Consider the following 22,183-nt stretch of genomic DNA (forward strand, 5'->3'; position numbering starts at 1 on the left):
GGGCCCCCCCCCCGCCTAGCGCCCCCCCGCCGGCTGTGCTGGGCCCCCCCCCCGCCTAGCGCCCCCCCGCCCCCCCGGCTGTGCTGGGCCCCCCCGCCTAGCGCCCCCCGCCCCCCCCCGCTGTGCTGGCCCCCCCCGCACCCCCCCCCCGCCGGCTGTGCTGTGCGCCCCCCCGCTGCCTGCCCCTCTGCGTGTGCTGTGCCCCCCCCCCGCACTCCGCCGCTGCCCCCCCGCTGGCTGTACCGTGCACCCCCCCCGCCTGTCCTATGTACCCCCGCCGCTGGCTGCGCTGTGCTATGCGGCTCCCCGCACCCCCTCCCCCACTGCCCCCCACCCCGCTGCCTGCCCCCCAGGTGCAGCCCCGCTTGTCGCACTCCCTGGGGCTGCGGACCAGCCTGCCCCGGGTGCCGCATGCAGCGCGGCTCCCTGCGTTGGCCGCAGCTGGGGCCGGGCGCGGGGGCTGGAGGGGAGAGACCGGCCCCGCATCGGCAGCCTGGCACCGGCTGGGGGCCTGTGGGGGGCCCGGGGCCCGCTGCTTCCCGCGCCCTTGCGGACGTGTCTCGGGCGCCTGGCGGGCTGGTGCGGGAGGAGCGCTGGGCACGGATCCAGGGCGAGCGCTGATCCCCCGCAGGCCCCTCCGGCTGCAGGGAGGGAAACTGGAAGCCTGGCATGACCTGCCCCCCGGGGAGCGGGTCCCACCGTGCCCCACCTGTGGCTCGGCCCGGAGGTGCCGCTGGCTGCGGTGCCTGTGCCCGGCTCTCCCGGCAGCATCCTGCTCTGGAGCCTGGGGGGGCCGGGCTGGGGGGAGAGGGCTCCGCTCGGAGCCAGGCCCAGGGGAGCGTTAGCCGGACAGAGGCTGCTCCGGGCGCTGGAGGGGCCCAGCCCCCCACTACAGCCGGGCCCTGGGCGAGCTGGGTGCAGACGTGTCCTTGAACGCTTTGCCTCTGCAGGGTGAAGGGCAAGGCATCGCCGCTGGGCTTGGGAGGGAGGGAGGCGGCCTGGTGGGGCTGGCCCCCTCCCCCACACACGCACACTCACTGCGGGGCCAGTGCCTCCGTGGGGCCATTTAATCAGCCCCACAGATTAGCCCTGAAAACTGGCTCCCGTCCCTCCTGCCTGTGCCTCTTTCTTCCCTGCATTGCCTGCTTGGCTGCTTTATCATCCCAGGCCTGGCAGAGAGCCAGGCCCCCTCCCCTCCCCCCGGGGCTCGCTTTTCTCCAGCCTCTGGGCCGGGATCTGGCGGGCGGGGGGGCACCGTGCTCCCCCAAGTCCTCTTGTCTTTTTAGTTAGAAATTGCCTCCCTCCTTCCTTTCCATCTTCAGCCGCAGCCAGGCTGGGCTGCCTGTATTGTGACGGGCTTGGCGGCTCCCTCCAAACAGGCCGCCTAGCGAGGGTCTCCAAGGCAGGCTGGCATCTGAGATGGGCACGCTGGTTCTGTGCACACAAGTGTCATTGCATGGCCTGCCCACCTGCGTGTGCGCGCTCATCTGTCACTTGGGAGCGGCCTGGGGAGCCTCCTGTCTCGCATGCAGCCAGCAAAAGGATGGCTCTGCGGGGCAGGGCGCACGGTGACATGCTGTCTAATGCCCAGGAGCCTTGTGCAAGGGGTGTGCTGGCATGCAGGAATCCTGACCATGCACTAGAGATCCACTTCGCAGCCCCTCTACCGAGTCAGGGCTTTGAGCTTCGAAGAACTGCCTGGTTTCTTTTCCGCCCGTCGGCTATCCAGCGAGAGTAGGAAAGACTCCGACTGTAGGTCATCAGAGGCTGGTAGTTTGATCTCATAGATACAGGCGCCAAGTTCGCCTCTTGTATTGATTGTGCTACTTTCCATCCATTGACCTGTTTCCTTCTGTAAGTACGATGGCGAACGTCGAAAGAGGCTTTTGCATGGCTTGCGAGCGAGGCCTGAGAGATTGGTATCTGCTCGTGACGTGTGCAGTGATGCTCCTCTCACTAGACTTCCCTAGCTGGCAAGTGACATTTTCCTCTTAGCACAGTTCCTCTTCGCTTCTTCCCTTTGTGCTGTGTAAATGGCGTCCCCGCTGGATCGGTTTGACTGTTTGCATTGCTTTGCTAAGTGGATGATTGCAGAAGTAAAGCGGGAGGTCAGCAGCTCGGTGCGCTAAGCGGGGGAGAGCTGCCTTTGAAAGCACACCGTGTGCACGCGGGTGTATTTTTAACGCCAGGCTTGGGCAGGCCTGCCTGGTTTAGAGAGGGGAGGCTTCTGTCCTATGGGAGGAGAAGGCCTGGAAATCTGTAAGCCCGTTCTTCCCATCCAGTGGCTGCAAAGTTCTTGACAATAATGGGAGAGGAATTGACCTTTTTGTGTTAAGTAACTGCTCTCAATAACTCTTCACACATGCAATCGCCTTTCATGCTGAGTCAGCTCGAAACTTCCTAGCGGGAGTCTTTTTTCTTAAAATGAAATGTCCACAAACATCTCTAGGAAATAATGGCTGCCTGTCCGGAACACTCGACTGCGGGTTTGCAAACAGCTCTGTGGCAGAGTGGCCGTGGGATTAGAGTCCAGACAATGTTTCCTGAGCTCTTTAAATGGTCTCCGTGTCTCTCTGTATCTGAAGAGCATCTCTGGGTAGGTTGGAAGCAAGCAGAGCCAGAAGGGTTCCGCTCCTAGCCGCATGCTCAGGGAACCCCGGGCTGGAGGGATGTTTGCGTTTAAAAAGTTGGCAGAATCCACTAATTTGATCCTGCTTTGCAGAGTATTGTTGTGGGTGGGCACCACCCCTTGCCCCACAGCACCGCCCGTTCCTTACCGCAGCCTTTCTTTTTGGTGCTAAATACAAGGATCCTTGGGTCTCTACTGCTGGGAAGCGGCTCTGGGAATCCCATAGTCATGGTGCGGAGTCCTAAAAATATCACCCCGCGACTTGAGGTCTCTGTGCTGGCCTCTCCCCTCACGTGCACCAAACCGGGAGCTGGCTCTTCCCTTGCCATCTGTTGCAATCGGGGTTCTTCTAACCTCGTGTGGGGGTTCCCGCGGGAGTCTCGCCCCCTCGTGTGGGGGTTCCCGCGGGAGTCTCGCCCCCTCGTGTGGGGGTTCCCGCGGGAGTCTCGCCCCCTCGTGTGGGGGTTCCCGCGGGAGTCTCGCCCCCTCGTGTGGGGGTTCCCGCGGGAGTCTCGGATGGCGACGGCGACTGGTGGGAAGTGGATTTGGCTGCAGTCGTGGTGTATCGCGGGGAAGAGGCGCCCTGCTTTCTGCTCCGGACTGTTGAACTGAGAAGGACAGTGAACTGGCCCGGACGCTCTTTAGCACCCCGAGGAGCGTGTTTCCTTTCCACGTGTGGCGCGTGGGACAGACTGAGTTCCCTGTCAGTAGTGGGACGTTTCCTGCTTGAGTGCAGTGTTCTTGAGCACAAATGGAGTTGGGAGCGAAGGGTGCCAATGCTCTTGTAGATTTTGGGGTGCTTAGCTTTGGCAATGAAGTTCTCCTGGGCTTACTAGCTAGGAACTCCGGTAGCAGCTGGCCCACGAAGGCTTGGGGGTGCGTGTGCGAGGACCGGGGGGCTTCCGGAGCATGGGAAGCCAATGCTTCTTAAACTCGTGAACTGATCTGACCTTAAAGTCTATCTGGCCATTGCACCTCACTCAGATACCCTCCTCTGCTTTGAGCCCAGTGACTTGTGTTTGGGTAAAAGGCAAAGACATCTGCCTGGCGGCCATCAGGAGGTGGGGAATGTACCGCTTCCCCAGTCCCCGCCCTCTAGAAGGCAGCGCCTTGTTTCTCCTGTGAATGCACTTGGCTCCAGCCCCCTGCCCCTGCTCAGCGAGTGTGAAGAGCCCCGTGGTCCCGCACTTGCTCCCTGTGAAGGCGCTCTTCCGTACCCTGGAATCAGCTGGCCCCGCAGGCGTCTTGCTGATCCGCTGGCCGGCCGGCGTGCTCGAAGCCTCCAGCCAGCTCTGTGGTTCTTTCCGGCTTTCTCTCCAATGTTCAGCAGCAGCTCCCAGCCCTGGGTGCGGGATCCCAGGATCGGTCTCAGCAGTGCTGTGCACCTGGGGGTGGCCTGCCCTGTTCTGTGCTCCAGTAGCCCTGGGAACTCAGCACTGCGCTGGGAGCGGATGTGCCCGTGGCTCCAGAACTCCTTCTCCCCCTGTAGCGAGGGCCCGCACTCCTGGCTCCCAGAGACAGGCCTTGGTGGTTCAAGTATGGGGGAGGCTCTGCTGTAGTTGGATTACAGGCCAGGAGAACAGAAACGCTCTTGCTTCAGCGGGGCCCTTGCCCATAGCTGCCGCCCCCAGCCAGCCTGCTGAGAACCGGCCATTCTTCCTCCAGCACACCTGGGTTTGGGTGTGTCCCCCGAGCTGCGTGCTGCCCCAGTGCTTGGCAGAGCTGCTGAGCTGGTTTTGCAGGGGGCTAGGATGGGGTTTCATCCAGCACTCTGGGAGGGGCCACGCCGAACGCACGCGGCGATTCTGACTCCTTTGCCTACACAGACGTGATGTGGAATAACACAATACGGCCACGGGCGTTTGGAGTGAGCGAGGCGTGCACCGCTGGGTCTAGTCACCCCTTCCCTTCTGCGGGGAGCAATGGTTCCGGGTGGCCCTACCCCTGCCCAAAGGCCACCCTCTGGTTAGCAGCATCGCGGCGCTAATTGCAGTGGGGGGGGGGCTGTGACCGCAGCTCCGAGTGGGGGGAGGTTGCGTGCTGGGGCTGGCGCTCTGCAAAGCGCGGTGCTGAGCTGCCGGAGGGGGTGGCAGTGAGTCAAGGTTGTCAGCGCTCAGCTTTCTGAGTCAGTCCCGTGTGCTGCGGGCGCTGCTGGGTGGCTACTGGTGGCTCTGGGGGTGTCGCTGGTGCCTGAGTCAGTGCTGAAGTAGTGCCCTGGGGTGGGGGTCGGGATGGAGGGACGGGCCGTGACTCAGCCTTGCAGTGCTTGTCGTGTTCAAAGTGCGGTGGGCAGGTTCCCCAGCAGAGCCGCCCAGTCCCTGCAAGGCTCCTGGTGGGTTCAGGTGCAAAGTCCACCTGGGGAGTGCGAGTGGCCCTTCCCCCGTGCCTTGCCCTGGCTTAGCAGAGCTGCTGTCCTTCACCCACAAGCCAAGCTCACGTCTTAAGTACTCGGGGCAATCCGGGGAAGGGGGTCACCTCCGGGTCATGGTCATGTGGGTAGGGGGGCCGGTGCGCTGGCACCGCAGAGCCAAGCAGCAGCACCCTGCTCTGTGTGTGTGTGCACGCGTGGGACTGCTCTGTATGCGTGCACACGTGGCTGCTGTGTGTGTGTGTGTGTGTGGCTACTGTGTGCGCACATGTGTAGCTGATGTGTGTGTGCATGTGCGCGCATGGCTGTTGTCTGTGGACACGTGTGCATGGCTGCTGTGTGTGTGTCTGTGTGCATGCGTGTGCGTGGCTGCTGTGTCTGTGTGCATGCGTGTGCGTGGCTGCTGTGTGTGTGTCTGTGTGCATGCCTGCGCGTGGCTGCTGTGTCTGTGTGCATGCGTGTGCGTGGCTGCTGTCTGTGTGCATGCGTGTGCGTGGCTGCTGTGTGTCTGTGTGTACGTGCGCGCGTGGCTGCTGTGTCTGTGTGTACGTGCGCGCGTGGCTGCTGTCTGAGTGCATGCGTGTGCGTGGCTGCTGTCTGTGTGCATGCGTGTGCGTGGCTGCTGTGTCTGTGTGCACGCGTGCGCGTGGCTGCTGTGTCTGTGTCTGTGTGCACGTGCGCGCGTGGCTGCTGTGTGTGTGTGCACGTGCGCGCGTGGCTGCTGTGTGTGTGTGCACGCGCGCGCGTGGCTGCTGTGTGTGTGTGCGCGCGCGTGGCTGCTGTGTCTGTGTGCGCGCGCGCGCGTGGCTGCTGTGTCTGTGTGCGCGCGCGCGCGTGGCTGCTGTGTCTGTGTCTGTGTGCGCGCGCGCGCGTGGCTGCTGTGTCTGTGTCTGTGTGCGCGCGCGCGCGTGGCTGCTGTGTCTGTGTCTGTGTGCACGCGCGCGCGTGGCTGCTGTGTCTGTGTGCACGCGCGCGCGTGGCTGCTGTGTCTGTGTGCGCGCGCGCGCGTGGCTGCTGTGTCTGTGTCTGTGTGCGCGCGCGCGCGTGGCTGCTGTGTCTGTGTCTGTGTGCACGCGTGCGCGTGGCTGCTGTGTCTGTGTCTGTGTGCACGTGCGCGCGTGGCTGCTGTGTCTGTGTGCACGTGCGCGCGTGGCTGCTGTGTCTGTGTGCGCGCGTGGCTGCTGTGTCTGTGTGCGCGCGCGCGCGTGGCTGCTGTGTCTGTGTGCTGTGTCTGTGTGCGCGCGCGCGCGTGGCTGCTGTGTCTGTGTGCGCGCGTGGCTGCTGTGTCTGTGTGCGCGCGCGCGCGTGGCTGCTGTGTCTGTGTGCTGTGTCTGTGTGCGCGCGCGCGCGTGGCTGCTGTGTCTGTGTGCGCGCGCGCGCGTGGCTGCTGTGTCTGTGTGCGCGCGCGCGCGTGGCTGCTGTGTCTGTGTGCGCGCGCGCGCGTGGCTGCTGTGTCTGTGTGCGCGCGCGCGCGTGGCTGCTGTGTCTGTGTGCGCGCGCGCGCGTGGCTGCTGTGTCTGTGTCTGTGTGCGCGCGCTGCGCGTGGCTGCTGTGTCTGTGTGCGCGCGCGCGCGTGGCTGCTGTGTCTGTGTGCGCGCGCGCGCGTGGCTGCTGTGTCTGTGTGCACGCGCGCGCGTGGCTGCTGTGTCTGTGTCTGTGTGCGCGCGCGCGCGCGTGGCTGCTGTGTCTGTGTGCGCGCGCGCGCGTGGCTGCTGTGTCTGTGTGCGCGCGCGCGCGCGTGGCTGCCGTGTGTGTGTGTGTGTGTGCGGCATTTGTGACCATGCGCTGGGGCCTGCCCTGCAGCGAGTGTGCACAGTGTGTGCGGCTGGCAACGCACCGGGGCCCCGTGGCGAACGGCAGAGGCTGGAGGCTGGCGAGCTGTACGCGTCGAAGTGACACATGCGGGGAGGTTTCTGTGAGCTCCCTGCACCTGACAAAGCCGGGTGGCTCATCGCAGGGAACCCACGCCCAACGCCTCTGCCGCTAGTGGGGGCGAGTGGCAGGTCCCAGGCAAGCGCTGAGACGAGCCGGAAGTTTTCTTCCTCACTTGCCTTCAGCTGAGCTGCTCAGGCCAGGAGCAGGGCCCGGGCAGAGGAGCCCTGAGAGATCCGGCTGGGAGACCTGCGGCAGGGCTCAGCCTGGGCGGGGAGGTGCCGTCAGGAGAGCCAGCTGCGGGTGAGCTTGGGGCGAAGCGGGGCTGCGGGCGCGTGTGCAGCCTCCCCTGCGTCCCTGCAGACTCCTGGGGAAGGAATGTCGCGTGGACCTCGCGGGAGAGGCACGGGGGGGGGGGTGCAGCCTGGGGGGCCGGTGCTGCTTAGTGGCTCACTTAACAGCATAGGGGCCATCTCCCCTTCCAAGTCAGCCGGAGCCGGGGGGGGCGGTGAATCCCTCAAGGGGGCAGCAGGGGCCAAGGGGGGGGCAGTGAATCCCTCAAGGGGGCAGCAGGGGCCGGGGGGGGGCGGTGAATCCCTCAAGGGGGCAGCAGGGGCCGGGGGGGGGGCGGTGAATCCCTCAAGGGGGCAGCAGGGGCCGAGGGGGGGGCGGTGAGTCCCTCAAGGGGGCAGCAGGGGCCGAGGGGGGGGGGGCGGTGAATCCCTCAAGGGGGCAGCAGGGGCCGAGGGGGGGGGGGGCGGTGAATCCCTCAAGCGGGCAGCAGGGGCCGAGGGGGGGGGCGGTGAATCCCTCTAGGGGGCAGCGGGGGCCGAGGGGGGGGCGGTGAATCCCTCAAGGGGGCAGCGGGGGCCGAGGGGGGGGGCGGTGAATCCCTCAAGGGGGCAGCGGGGGCCGAGGGGGGGCGGTGAATCCCTCGAAGGGGGCAGCGGGGGCCGAGGGGGGGCGGTGAATCCCTCGAAGGGGGCAGCGGGGGCCGAGGGGGGGCGGTGAATCCCTCGAAGGGGGCAGTGGGGGCCGAGGGGGGGGCGGTGAATCCCTCAAGGGGGCAGCGGGGGCCGAGGGGGGGGGGCGGTGAATCCCTCAAGGGGGCAGCAGGGGCCGAGGGGGGGGGGCGGTGAATCCCTCAAGGGGGCAGCAGGGGCCGAGGGGGGGGCGGTGAATTCCTCAAGGGGGGGGCGGTGAATCCCTCAAGGGGGCAGCAGGGACTGAGGGGGGGGCGGTGAATCCCTCAAGGGGGCAGCAGGGACCGGGGGGGGCGGTGAATCCCTCAAGGGGGGGGCGGTGAATCCCTCAAGGGGGCAGCAGGGGCCGAGGGGGGGCGGTGAATCCCTCAAGGGGGCAGCGGGGGCCGAGGGGGGGGGGCGGTGAATCCCTCAAGGGGGCAGCGGGGGCCGAGGGGGGGAGGGGTGAATCCCTCAAGGGGGCAGCGGGGGCCGAGGGGGGGAGGGGTGAATCCCTCGAGGGGGGCAGCGGGGGCCGGGGGGGTGAATCCCTCGAGGGGGGCAGCGGGGGGCCGAGGGGGGGGTGAATCCCTCGAGGGGGGTAGCGGGGGCCGAGGGGGGGTGAATCCCTCGAGGGGGGCAGCGGGGGCCGAGGGGGGGTGAATCCCTCGAGGGGGGTAGCGGGGGCCGAGGGGGGGGTGAATCCCTCGAGGGGGTAGCGGGGGCTCGTTCCCCGGGGCCCCCCCTTGCACGTTCTCCCTCGGCCGGCTGTTCCGTCCGCAGCCCGGCTATTTTTAGCGCGCTCGGAGCCCATGTTGCTGGCAGCGACTCGGGGCTGGGAACGGGCGTTTTTTCCGAGCGGGCCTGCGCGCTCTGAGCGAGCCGTTTCTCTGGGACGTTGGGGGCGATCTGGTGGGGGCTGGGAACGGGAGATTTTTCCGAGCGGGGCTGCGCGCTCTGAGCGAGCCGTTTCTCTGGGACGTTGGGGGCGACCTGGCGGGGGCTGGGAACGGGCGTTTTTTCTGAGCGGGCTGCGCGCTCTGAGCGAGCCGTTTCTCTGGGACGTTGGGGGCGACTTGGCGGGGGCTGGGAACGGGCGTTTTTTCTGAGCGGGGCTGTGCGCTCTGAGCGAGCCGTTTCTCTGGGACGTTGGGGGCGACCTGGCGGGGGCTGGGAACTGGCGTTTTTTCTGAGCGGGGCTGCGCGCTCTGAGCGAGCCGTTTCTCTGGGACGTTGGGGGCGACCTGGTGGGGGCTGGGAACTGGCATTTTTTCCGAGCGGGCCTGCGCGCTCTGAGCGAGCCGTTTCTCTGGGACGTTGGGGGCGACCTGGCGGGGGCTGGGAACGGGCGTTTTTTCTGAGCGGGCTGCGCGCTCTGAGCGAGCCGTTTCTCTGGGACGTTGGGGGCGACTTGGCGGGGGCTGGGAACGGGCGTTTTTTCTGAGCGGGGCTGTGCGCTCTGAGCGAGCCGTTTCTCTGGGACGTTGGGGGCGATCTGGTGGGGGCTGGGAACGGGAGATTTTTCCGAGCGGGCCTGCGCGCTCTGAGCGAGCCGTTTCTCTGGGACGTTGGGGGCGACCTGGCGGGGGCTGGGAACGGGCGATTTTTCCGAGCGGGGCTGCGCGCTCTGAGCGAGCCGTTTCTCTGGGACGTTGGGGGCGACCTGGCGGGGGCTGGGAACGGGCGTTTTTTCCGAGCGGGCTGCCTGCTCTGAGCGAGCCATTTCTCTGGGACGTTGGGGGCGACCTGGCGGGGGCTGGGAACGGGCGTTTTTTCCGAGCGGGGCTGCGCGCTCTGAGCGAGCCGTTTCTCTGGGACGTTGGGGGCGACCTGGCGGGGGCTGGGAACGGGCGATTTTTCCGAGCAGGGCTGCGCGCTCTGAGCGAGCCGTTTCTCTGGGACGTTGGGGGCGACCTGGCGGGGGCTGGGAACGGGCGATTTTTCCGAGCGGGCTGCGCGCTCTGAGCGAGCCGTTTCTCTGGGACGTTGGGGGCGACCTGGCGGGGGCTGGGAACGGGCGATTTTTCCGAGCGGGCTGCGCGCTCTGAGCGAGCCGTTTCTCTGGGACGTTGGGGGCGACCTGGCGGGGGCTGGGAACGGGCGATTTTTCCGAGCGGGGCTGCGCGCTCTGAGCGAGCCGTTTCTCTGGGACGTTGGGGGCGACCTGGCGGGGGCTGGGAACGGGCGTTTTTTCCGAGCGGGCTGCCTGCTCTGAGCGAGCCATTTCTCTGGGACGTTGGGGGCGACCTGGCGGGGGCTGGGAACGGGCGATTTTTCCGAGCGGGCTGCGCGCTCTGAGCGAGCCGTTTCTCTGGGACGTTGGGGGCGACCTGGCGGGGGCTGGGAACGGGCGATTTTTCCGAGCAGGGCTGCGCGCTCTGAGCGAGCCGTTTCTCTGGGACGTTGGGGGCGACCTGGCGGGGGCTGGGAACGGGCGATTTTTCCGAGCGGGCTGCGCGCTCTGAGCGAGCCGTTTCTCTGGGACGTTGGGGGCGACCTGGCGGGGGCTGGGAACGGGCGATTTTTCCGAGCGGGCTGCGCGCTCTGAGCGAGCCGTTTCTCTGGGACGTTGGGGGCGACCTGGCGGGGGCTGGGAGGCCTGCTAGTGGGCCAGCTCCCTGCAGCGGGGGGAGTGGCTCTCGCAGGGCCCTAGGGGCGGGTGTGGCGAGGGGCTGCACGGGCCCTGGCGGGGGACGTGAGATGCCAGCCCGGCGTGGGGGAGACACCCGCCTGAGGAGCTGAATTGCACGGGGGGTGCAAGCCTGAGGGGTGCCAGAATGCAACTGGGGCTGCTCCCCGCCCCGGGGAGCCCGCAGCCCAGAGGTGCAGCGAGCGGGGGCAGGGCCCAGCTAGCACGGCGGGGGGGGCCTCGGGGCGCTCTGAGCGACAGGGCAGAGGTGCGGGCCCCCGGGAAGGGGCAGGAAGGCACCTGGATTCGGCCGGGGAGAGCCATGCAGGCCGATAGCTGGGGAGAAGGGCTTTGGTCTTGTCCGCGCTGGCTTTCCCACCTCTCCGGTGCTCCATCGGGGAGGCCCCTGCCCGCCAGCCCATCGCTCACCGGCTGCGGGTGTGCGCCCAGCCCCCGCCGCAGGTGGCGACTCCCCGGGGCCACACCTTGGTCCCATGGGTGCCCAGCCAGGCTGCGCTCTCAGCCCCGCTCCCTCCTAGTTCTCTCCCTGCCGCCACCCTCCTGCCCAGCGCTGCGCCTGCCGAGGCTGCAGCCAGAAGGGCAGCTGGTCCCTTAGCTCCCACAGTTCCCTTCCCTCTGCTCCCGCCAAGCCTCCCAGGGCTTGCAGTGCAGGCTGGGGGGCAGGCCTAGGGTCCCCAGAGGGGCGCTGCTGGAGAGAGAGGGGCGGGGCCGCTGTTGGCGATGGCAGCGGGCTCGCTGGGGGGCTCTGGCTGGGGGACAAAGGACACGGGGAGGAGGGTGGCTGAGCGGGCCCAGAAACAGGCTGGGAGAGGGGCCGAGGCAGGGCTCACAGGCAGCACCTCTGACCCTGGTTCTGCGAGGCCGGGCCAGCGGGCTCGCTGGGGGGCTCTGGCCGGGGGACAAAGGACACGGGGAGGAGGGTGGCTGAGCGGGCCCAGAAACAGGCTGGGAGGGGGGCCAAGGCAGGGCTCAGAGGCAGCACCTCTGACCCTGGTTCTGTGAGGCCGGGCCAGCGGGCTCGCTGGGGGGCTCTGGCCGGGGGACAAAGGACACGGGGAGGAGGGTGGCTGAGCGGGCCCAGAAACAGGCTGGGAGAGGGGCCGAGGCAGGGCTCAGAGGCAGCACCTCTGACCCTGGTTCTGTGAGGCCGGGCCAGCGGGCTCGCTGGGGGGCTCTGGCCGGGGGACAAAGGGACCCGGGGAGGAGGGTGGCTGAGCGGGCCCAGAAACAGGCTGGGAGGGGGGCCAAGGCAGGGCTCAGAGGCAGCACCTCTGACCCTGGTTCTGTGAGGCCGGGCCAGCGGGCTCGCTGGGGGGCTCTGGCCGGGGGACAAAGGGACCCGGGGAGGAGGGTGGCTGAGCGGGCCCAGAAACAGGCTGGGAGAGGGGCCGAGGCAGGGCTCACAGGCAGCACCTCTGACCCTGGTTCTGCGAGGCCGGGCCAGCGGGCTCGCTGGGGGGCTCTGGCCGGGGGACAAAGGGACCCGGGGAGGAGGGTGGCTGAGCGGGCCCAGAAACAGGCTGGGAGAGGGGCCGAGGCAGGGCTCACAGGCAGCACCTCTGACCCTGGTTCTGCGAGGCCGGGCCAGCGGGCTCGCTGGGGGGCTCTGGCCGGGGGACAAAGGGACCCGGGGAGGAGGGTGGCTGAGCGGGCCCAGAAACAGGCTGGGAGAGGGGCCGAGGCAGGGCTCACAGGCAGCACCTCTGACCCTGGTTCTGCGAGGCCGGGCCAGCGGGCTCGCTGGGGGGCTCTGGCCGGGGGACAAAGGGACCCGGGGAGGAGGGTGGCTGAGCGGGCCCAGAAACAGGCTGGGAGAGGGGCCGAGGCAGGGCTCACAGGCAGCACCTCTGACCCTGGTTCTGCGAGGCCGGGCCAGCGGGCTCGCTGGGGGGCTCTGGCCGGGGGACAAAGGACACGGGGAGGAGGGTGGCTGAGCGGGCCCAGAAACAGGCTGGGAGAGGGGCCGAGGCAGGGCTCACAGGCAGCACCTCTGACCCTGGTTCTGCGAGGCTGGGCCAGCGGCGCTCGCTGGGGCCCAGCTGCCTGGGTCTGAAGCCACTTTGTGTGTAACTGGCCCGCTTGCTCCCCGAAGGCCAGCCCTGGCTTTGAGACGCCGAAAACCAGTTCTTGTGGCACTGGGGGCCGTGACGCCTTCCAGCGTGTCTGGGGGCTTGGAAAGAATCCTAGAGTCACAGAAGGGCCCTCGAGAGGCACCGAGCCCAGTCCCCTGCCCCCACGGCAGGACCCAGCGCCGTCTGGCCAGTGGTTCCCAATTGGTGCTCCCCCCACCCCCTCTTAAAGAGACAGAGCCTTTTTGTCCCTCGACGAATTGCATCGGGACCTTTTTTTTAGGCAACCCAGGGGGTTCAGGGGCCAAATAAAATTGGGAAACACTGGTCTAGCCCGTCCCTGACCGGGGTCTGTCCAACCTGCTCTGAATATCTGCAGGGTTGGAGATTCCACAACCTCCCTGGGCAACTTCTTCCAGTGTTTGACCCCCCCCCCCCCCCCGACAGAAAGTTTTCCCTCATGTCCAACCTCAACCTCCCCTGCTGCAGTTTAAGCCCCTTGCTGCTTGTCCTGGCCTCAGAGACCAAGGGGAGCCACTTTTCTCCCTCCTCCTTGGGACACCCTTTTAGGTACTTGAAAACCACGACCATGTCCCCTCTCAGCCTGCTCCTTTCCAAACTAAACCAGCCCAGTTCCTTCAGCCTCCCCTCCTAGCCCATGTTCTCCAGACCTGTCGTCATTCTCATTGCTCTTCTCTGGCCCCTCTCCAATCTCTCCACTCTGTCTTGAAATGTGGAGCCCAGAACTGGACCCAAGACTCCAGCTGAGGCCTGACCAGCGCAGAGCAGAGCGGGAGAACGACTCCTCGTGTCTGGCTCACCACACCCCTGGTCATGCGCCCAGAACCATGTTCGCTTACCTTGCAAGTGTCTCACTGTTGACTCATGTTTAACTTGTCCACTCTGACCCCTAGATCCCTTTGTGCCGTGCTCTTGCCTAGACAGTCGCTTCCCATTCAGTGTGAGAGACGCGGATTGTTCCTTCCTAAGTGGGGCACTTTGCATGTGTCCTTGTTAAACTTCATCCCATTGACCTCCGACCATTTCTCCAGTTTGTCTGGATCAGTTTGAATTCTGACCCTATTCTTCAAAACAATTGCAACCCCTCCCAGCTCGGGATCCTCTGCAGACTTAATAAGCGTCCTCTCTCTGCCATCATCTAAATCGTTGATGAAGAGATTGAACAGAACTGGTCTCAAAACAGAGCCCTGCGGAACCCCACTGGTTATGCCCTTCCAGCAGGATTGTGAACTGTTAACTATTCCCAGAGAGTAGTTATTGTCCAACCAGTTATGCACCCGCCTTAACGTCATGTGAGACCGTATCAAATGTCTTCTTAACGTCTAGGTATACCACTTCTACTTCTTCCCCCTTATCCACAAGACTCGTTCTCCTATCAAAGAAAGCTACCGGCTTGGTTTGACATAATTTGTTCTGTACAAATCCATGCTGGCTGTTACCTAGCACCTTATTTTCTTCCTTAATTATTTGCTCCATTGTCTTCCCTGGCACAGAAGTTAAACTAACTGGTCTGTAGTTTCCTGGGCTGTTCTTATTTCCCTTTTTATAGATGGGCACCTGATTTGCCCTTTTCCAGTTTTCTGGAATCTCTCCCGTCTTCTATAATTTTTCAAAGATGATAGCTAAAGGCTCAGATACCTCCTCTCTCAGCTCCTGGAGTATTCTAGGATGCATTTCATGAGGCCCTGGTGACTTGCAGACATCTAACTTTCCTAAGTAATTTTAACTTGTTCTTTCTTAATTTTATCTTCTAAACCTCCCCCCTTCCCACTAGCAGTCACTGTCAGGCATCCTTCACCATCAGACTTCTCGGTGAAGACCGAAACAAAGAAGTTGTTAAGCACCTCTGCCATTTCCAAGTTTCCTGTTACTGTTTCTCCCTCCTCACTGAGCAATGGGCCTTCCCTGTCCTTGGTCTTCCTCTTGCTTCTAATATATTTATAGAATATCGTCTTGTTTCCCTTTATGTCTGTTGCTAGATTGAGCTCGTTTTGTGCCTTTGCCTTTCTAACCTTGCCCCTGCATATCTGTGTTGTTTGTTTATATTCATCCTTTGTAATTCTGACCTAGTTTCCACTTTTTATACGACTCCTTTTTGATATTTAGATCGTGCAAGATCTCCTGGTGGATCCAGGGTGGTCTCTTGCCATACTTTCTATCCGTCCTATGCAGTGGAATAGTTGCCTTTGGGCCTTTAATAATGTCCCTTGAAAAACTGCCAACTCTCTTCGGTTGTTTTTCCTCTTAGTCTTGCTTCCCATGGGACCTTACCTACCAGCTCTCTGAGTTTACCAAATCTGCCTCCTGAAATCCATTGTCTATTTTGCTGTTCTCCCTTCTACCATTCCTTAGAATCATGAACTCGATGATTTCATGATCACTTTCACCCAAGCTGCCTTCCACTTTCAAATTCTCAAGCAGTTCCTCCCTATTTCTAAAAATCAAATCTAGAACAGCTTCCCCCAATAGCTTTCTCAACCTTCTGAAATAAAAAGTTGTCTCCAGTGCAGTCCAAGAACTTACTGGATTATCTGTGCTTCACTGTGTTAGTTTCCCAACAAATGTCTGGATAGTTGAAGTCCCCCATCACCAGCAAATCCTGCACTTTGGATGATTTTGTGAGTTGTTTAAAAAAAGCCTCATCCACCTCTTCTGCCTGGGTAGGTGGCCTGTAGTATACCCTGAGCATGACATCACCCTTGTTTTTTACCCCTTTTAGCCTAATCCAGAGACTCTCAACATGTCTCCTACGTCCATCTCCACCTCAGTCCAAGTGTGGACATTTTTAATATATAAGACAACACCACCTCCCATTTTTCCCTGCCCATCCTTCCTGAGCAAGCTGTACCTTTCTATACCAATAATCCAGTCGTGTGGATTATCCCACCAAGTCTCTGTGATCCCAGCGATGTCATAGTTGTGTTTCTTTGAGTTCTTCCTGCTTATTCCCCATACTCCTGCCTCATACTCCTTGCATTTGATTACAGGCATCTAAGATACTGAGTTGATCTTGCCTCCCACTTCTACCTTGTCTCTTCTTTTTCTCTGCCATTCTAGCCCACGCTCCCTCCCATTTCCGGCCCATCTCCCAGTGTCCACGTTCCTCACTTACCTGTGGGCTTTGGTCGCCTGCCCCGTCGAGCCTAGTTTAAAGCCTCCTCACTAGGTTAGCCAGTCTGCATCCAAACACGGTCGGTCGCCCCCTTCCTCGACAGGTGAACCCATCCTGCCTAGCAGCCCTTCTCGGAGCAGCCAAAGCCCTCCTGGCAACCCCATCTTGCAGCCAGGCATTCCCCTCCAGGATGTCCCCGTGTCTGCCTGGCCCCCGACCTCTGACAGGAGGGACCGAGAACGCCACCTGTGCCCTCCCCCGCACCCCCAGAGCCACTCTGGATCCGCTCAGTGCCACCCCCTGCGGTATCGTGAGCGCCCACGTGCGGAGTAGCAAGGGGTTGAGGACTCCAGGCCTCTGAGATGCAGGGAGCTGGAACGGCGAGAGGCCGGAAGGGTGTTCGGGGACCACCCAGGCCCAGCTGGATAGCGGGTCACTCAGGAGTGTGAGAAGCAGCCGTGCGGGCGCAGTGGGGGAGGAAGGGGCAGCGCCTGGGAATGGCCCACAAGAGAAGGTTGAAGGAGGCTCTGGTGAGACCTTCAGTGAGTGGAGGGGTTGGACCCCTCGGTGACAGAGCGGGAGCTGCTGGCTGGGCTGGCATGTTGGGACGTCGGGGAGATCGGGCAGGGGGTTAACATGGCTGTGGGGGGGAGGGGGCGCAGGGAGGGAGAAGCTGAGGGGGTCACAAGAAGGGAGGGGCTGGGTGGGGGACCCTGAGGGGGGGCACAGGGAGGGAGAGGGTGGGTGGGGGGTATGGGGAGGGGAGGCTGGGGAGGGGTGCGGAGGGGAAGATGGGGGGGCACGGGGAGGGGAGGCTGGGGAAGGGCACAAAGGGGAAGATGGGGGCACGGAGAGGGGAGGCTGGGGAGGGGCGCGGAGGGGAAGATGGGGGGCAGGGGGAGGCTGGGGAGGGGCGCGGAGGGGAAGATGGGGGCATGGGGAGGGGAGGCTGGGGAGGGGCGCGGAGGGGAAGATGTGGGGCAGGGGGAGGCTGGGGAGGGGCGCGGAGGGGAAGATGGGGGCATGGGGAGGGGAGGCTGGGGAGGGGTGCAGAGGGGAAGATGGGGGGGCACGGGGAGGCTGGGGAGGGGTGCGGAGGGGAAGATGGGGGGCAGGGGGAGGCTGGGGAGGGGTGCAGAGGGGAAGATGGGGGGAACGGGGAGGCTGGGGAGGGGCACGGAGGGGAAGATGGGGGCACGGGGAGGGGAGGCTGGGGAGGGGTGCGGAGGGGTAGATGGGGGTACGGGGAGGGGAGGCTGGGGAGGGGTGCAGAGGGGAAGATGGGGGGGCACGGGGAGGCTGGGGAGGGGCGCGGAGGGGAAGATGGGGGGATACGAAGGGGGGCACGCGGCTCTGGCCTCGCATAGAGCGGGGGCTGGAGAAGGGGAGGCCGGTTCCCGGAGCCCCGGGCCCGTCTCGGAGCCGCGGCGGGGGCTGGAGGGGGAGGCCGGTTCCCGTAGCCCCGGGCCCGTCTCGGAGCCGCGGCGGGGGCTGGAGGGGGAGGCCGGTTCCCGCAGCCCCGGGCCCGTCTCGGAGCCGCGGCGGGGGCTGGAGGGGGAGGCCGGTTCCCGAAGCCCCGGGCCCGTCCCGGAGCCGCGGCGGGGGCTGGAGGGGGAGGCCGGTTCCCGCAGCCCCGGGCCCGTCTCGGAGCCGCGGCGGGGGCTGGAGGGGGAGGCCGGTTCCCGCTGCCCCGGGCCCGTCTCGGAGCCGCGGCGGGGGCTGGAGGGGGAGGCCGGTTCCCGCTGCCCCGGGCCCGTCTCGGAGCCGCGGCGGGGGCTGGAGGGGGAGGCCGGTTCCCGCTGCCCCGGGCCCGTCTCGGAGCCGCGGCGGGGGCTGGAGGGGGAGGCCGGTTCCCGTAGCCCCGGGCCCGTCTCGGAGCCGCGGCGGGGGCTGGAGGGGGAGGCCGGTTCCCGCAGCCCCGGGCCCGTCTCGGAGCCGCGGCGGGGTCTGGAGTGGGAGGCCGGTTCCCGTAGCCCCGTCTCGGAGCCGCGGCGGGGGCTGGAGGGGGAGGCCGGTTCCCGCAGCCCCGGGCCCGTCTCGGAGCCGCGGCGGGGGCTGGAGGGGGAGGCCGGTTCCCGCAGCCCCGGGCCCGTCTCGGAGCCGCGGCGGGGGCTGGAGGGGGAGGCCGGTTCCCGCTGCCCCGGGCCCGTCTCGGAGCCGCGGCGGGGGCTGGAGGGGGAGGCCGGTTCCCGTAGCCCCGTCTCGGAGCCGCGGCGGGGGCTGGAGGGGGAGGCCGGTTCCCGCTGCCCCGGGCCCGTCTCGGAGCCGCGGCGGGGGCTGGAGGGGGAGGCCGGTTCCCGTAGCCCCGGGCCCGTCTCGGAGCCGCGGCGGGGGCTGGAGGGGGAGGCCGGTTCCCGTAGCCCCGGGCCCGTCTCGGAGCCGCGGCGGGGGCTGGAGGGGGAGGCCGGTTCCCGTAGCCCCGGGCCCGTCTCGGAGCCGCGGCGGGGGCTGGAGAGGGAGGCCGGTTCCCGCTGCCCCGGGCCCGTCTCGGAGCCGCGGCGGGGGCTGGAGAGGCTGCCCGGGTTTGAGGTTTGCTGGAAGCCGTGGCCCCCCCGGCTGGGAAGGCGCCGGAGCTGCGGCTGGAAAGCTCTAGAAACGGTTTGCAGCTCCCGTGCCAAAGGCAACAGCAGCCCGGCCATGGGGAGCGCAGGCAGCGTTTGCCATGGCAACAGGTGTGCGGCGGCGGTGGCCGTCCTGCGGGGAGCGGCGGCGTGCCGGGGCCGGGCTCTTTGCCCCGGGGCAGGGCGGGGGGCTTGCCCGGCCTGCGGCGTGTTAATCATTGTCCCTGGCGGGGCGAGGCGGCGGCGCCCCCATGGCTCACGCGCCCGTCTCTGTGCTTCCCGCAGGACGAGGGTCGGGGGCAGCGGCGGGCAGGCGCCGGACTCACCTGGCGCCCCCTGCAGCTCGGCGTGTTTCTACAGAAAGCGAAAGGTCCCAGCCTGCCCCTCCCGCCATGCCGTCCGGCGGCTCCCGGGACACCAGCAGCCCTGCTCCGGACAGGGACGTGCCCGACACGCACAAGGTAAGGGGCGCCGGGCGCGTCCTGCCCCCACAGCTCCTGCTGACTGGCAGAAGGGCCGCTGGAGGGGGCGGGTTGGGCGGGGGTTGCCTGGCTGTTGTCGTCTTCCCGCAGCAGGGGTGACGGGGCTGGGGGTGCGCGGGTGTGGAGCTGGACCCGTGATGGGGGGGAGGGGCTGGGGGTGCGCGGGTGTCGATCTGGACCTGTGATGGGGGGGAGGGGCTGGGGGTGCACGGGTGTCGATCTGGACCTGTGATGGGGGGGAGGGGCTGGGGGTGCGCGGGTGTCGATCTGGACCTGTGATGGGGGGGAGGGGCTGGGGGTGCGCGGGTGTGGAGCTGGACCCGTGATGGGGGGGAGGGGCTGGGGGTGCGCGGGTGTCGATCTGGACCCGTGATGGGGGGGAGGGGCTGGGGGTGCGCGGGTGTCGATCTGGACCCGTGATGGGGGGGAGGGGCTGGGGGTGCGCGGGTGTCGATCTGGACCCGTGATGGGGGGGAGGGGCTGGGGGTGCGCGGGTGTCGATCTGGACCTGTGATGGGGGGGAGGGGATGGGGGTGCACGGGTGTCGATCTGGACCTGTGATGGGGGGGGAGGGGATGGGGGTGCGCGGGTGTCGATCTGGACCTGTGATGGGGGGGAGGGGCTGGGGGTGCGCGGGTGTGGAGCTGGACCTGTGATGGGGGGGGAGGGGCTGGGGGTGCGCGGGTGTCGATCTGGACCTGTGATGGGGGGGAGGGGCTGGGGGTGCGCGGGTGTGGAGCTGGACCTGTGATGGGGGGGGAGGGGCTGGGGGTGCGCGGGTGTCGATCTGGACCTGTGATGGGGGGGAGGGGCTGGGGGTGCACGGGTGTCGATCTGGACCTGTGATGGGGGGGAGGGGCTGGGGGTGCGCGGGTGTCGATCTGGACCTGTGATGGGGGGAGGGGCTGGGGGTGCGCGGGTGTCGATCTGGACCTGTGATGGGGGGGAGGGGCTGGGGGTGCGCGGGTGTGGAGCTGGACCTGTGATGGGGGGGAGGGGCTGGGGGTGCGCGGGTGTGGAGCTGGACCTGTGATGGGGGGGAGGGGCTGGGGGTGCGCGGGTGTGGAGCTGGACCTGTGATGGGGGGGAGGGGCTGGGGGTGCGCGGGTGTGGAGCTGGACCTGTGATGGGGGGGAGGGGCTGGGGGTGCGCGGGTGTCGATCTGGACCTGTGATGGGGGGGGAGGGGATGGGGGTGCGCGGGTGTCGATCTGGACCTGTGATGGGGGGGAGGGGCTGGGGGTGCGCAGGTGTCGATCTGGACCTGTGATGGGGAGGAGGGGCTGGGGGTGCGCGGGTGTCGATCTGGACCTGTGATGGGGGGGGAGGGGCTGGGGGTGCGCGGGTGTGGAGCTGGACCTGTGATGGGGGCGAGGGGCTGGGGGTGCGCGGGTGTCGAGCTGGACCTGTGATGAGGGGCGGGGGGCTGGCGGAGAGGGGGCCGGGCCTGTGATGGGGGGCGAGGGGCGGGGGGCTGGCGGAGGGGGGGCCGGGCCTGTGATGGGGGGGAGGGGCTGAGGGTGCGCGGGTGTCGAGCTGGACCTGTGATGGGGGGGGAGGGGCTGGGGGTGCACGGGTGTCGAGCTGGACCTGTGATGAGGGGCGAGGGGCGGGGGGCTGGCGGAGAGGGGGCCGGGCCTGTGATGGGGGGGGAGGGGCTGGGGGTGCGCGGGTGTCGAGCTGGACCTGTGATGAGGGGCGGGGGGCTGGCGGAGAGGGGGCCGGGCCTGTGATGGGGGGCGAGGGGCGGGGGGCTGGCGGAGGGGGGGCCGGGCCTATGATGGGGGGCGAGGGGCGGGGGGCTGGCGGAGGGGGGGCCGAGCCTGTGATGGGGGGCGAGGGGCGGGGGGCTGGCGGAGGGGGGGCCGGGCCTGTGATGGGGGGCGAGGGGCGGGGGGCTGGCGGAGGGGGGGCCGGGCCTGTGATGGGGGGCGAGGGGCGGGGGGCTGGCGGAGGGGGGGCCGGGCCTGTGATGGGGGGCGAGGGGCGGGGGGCTGGCGGAGGGGGGGCCGGGCCTGTGATGGGGGGCGAGGGGCGGGGGGCTGGCGAAGAGGGGGCCGGGCCTGTGATGGGGGGCGAGGGGCGGAAGGCTGGCGAAGAGGGGGCCGGGCCTGTGATGGGGGGCGAGGGGCGGGGCTGGCGGAGAGGGGCCGGGCCTGTGATGGGGGGGGAGGGGCTGGGGGTGCGCGGGTGTCGAGCTGGACCTGTGATGAGGGGCGGGGGGCTGGCGGAGAGGGGGCCGGGCCTGTGATGGGGGGCGAGGGGCGGGGGGCTGGTGGAGGGGGGGCCGGGCCTATGATGGGGGGCGAGGGGCGGGGGGCTGGCGGAGGGGGGGCCGGGCCTGTGATGGGGGGCGAGGGGCAGGGGGCTGGCGGAGGGGGGGCCGGGCCTGTGATGGGGGGCGAGGGGCGGGGGGCTGGCGGAGGGGGGGCCGGGCCTGTGATGGGGGGCGAGGGGCGGGGGGCTGGCGGAGGGGGGGCCGGGCCTGTGATGGGGGGCGAGGGGCGGAAGGCTGGCGAAGAGGGGGCCGGGCCTGTGATGGGGGGCGAGGGGCGGGGCTGGCGGAGAGGGGGCCGGGCCTGTGATGGGGGGTGAGGGGCGGGGGGCTGGCGGAGAGGGGCCGGGCCTGTGATGGGGGGTGAGGGGCGGGGCTGGCGGAGAGGGGGCCGGGCCTGTGATGGGGGGTGAGGGGCGGGGCTGGCGGAGAGGGGGCCGGGCCTGTGATGGGGGGTGAGGGGCGGGGCTGGCGGAGAGGGGGCCGGGCCTGTGATGGGGGGTGAGGGGCGGGGGGCTGGCGGAGAGGGGGCCGGGCCTGTGATGGGGGGTGAGGGGCGGGGGGCTGGCGGAGAGGGGCCGGGCCTGTGATGGGGGGGGAGGGGCGGGGCTGGCGGAGAGGGGGCCAGGCCTGTGATGGGGGTGAGGGGCGGGGTGCTGGCGGAGAGGGGGCCGGGCCTGTGATGGGGGGTGAGGGGCGGGGCTGGCGGAGAGGGGGCCGGGCCTGTGATGGGGGTGAGGGGCGGGGGGCTGGCGGAGAGGGGCAGGGCCTGTGATGGGGGGCGAGGGGCGGGGCTGGCGGAGGGGGGCTGGGCCTGTGATGGGGGGCGAGGGGCGGGGCTGGCGGAGGGGGGCCGGGCCTGTGATGGGGGGCGAGGGGCGGGGGGCTGGCGGAGGGGGGCCGACCCGGGGGCTGGCCGGGCGCCGGGGGGCCTGAGCTCCGGAGCGGGATTGAGCGGGTTGAGCTATTTCAGGCCCTGCGCTGCCGACACCTGCTCTGCCCCCCGCGGTGCCCCCCTCACAGGCCTCCGGGGGGGGGGGCTGCGTCCCTGGGCCGGGTCAGCACCTCCATGGGGCCTGCTCTGGCCCTGCAAGAGTGCGCACCCCTGAACCATGCACACCTCCGCGGGGTTGTGTGTGTGTGTGTGTGTGTGCGCGCACCCCTGAACCATGCACACCTCCGC

The 22,183-nt window shown here is 67.4% G+C and overlaps 1 protein-coding gene across 1 annotated transcript in view; it reads left to right on the forward strand.

The window, feature by feature from the left end:
* The first annotated feature begins 372 nt into the window (after positions 1–372).
* Positions 373–22,183, forward strand: part of LOC142827715 (DNA (cytosine-5)-methyltransferase 3A-like) — a 91,035-nt gene continuing 69,224 nt past the window's right edge. Inside the window, exons 1-2 of the mRNA XM_075923205.1 lie at positions 373–4,594; positions 18,530–18,705. Of these exons, the coding sequence (XP_075779320.1) occupies positions 4,552–4,594; positions 18,530–18,705 (219 nt within the window). The 5' untranslated portion in view covers positions 373–4,551. The remainder of the gene's footprint in view (positions 4,595–18,529; positions 18,706–22,183) is intronic.

The sequence above is a fragment of the Pelodiscus sinensis genome, chromosome 3 (assembly GCF_049634645.1).
Source record: "Pelodiscus sinensis isolate JC-2024 chromosome 3, ASM4963464v1, whole genome shotgun sequence".
Lineage (NCBI taxonomy): Eukaryota > Metazoa > Chordata > Testudines > Trionychidae > Pelodiscus > Pelodiscus sinensis.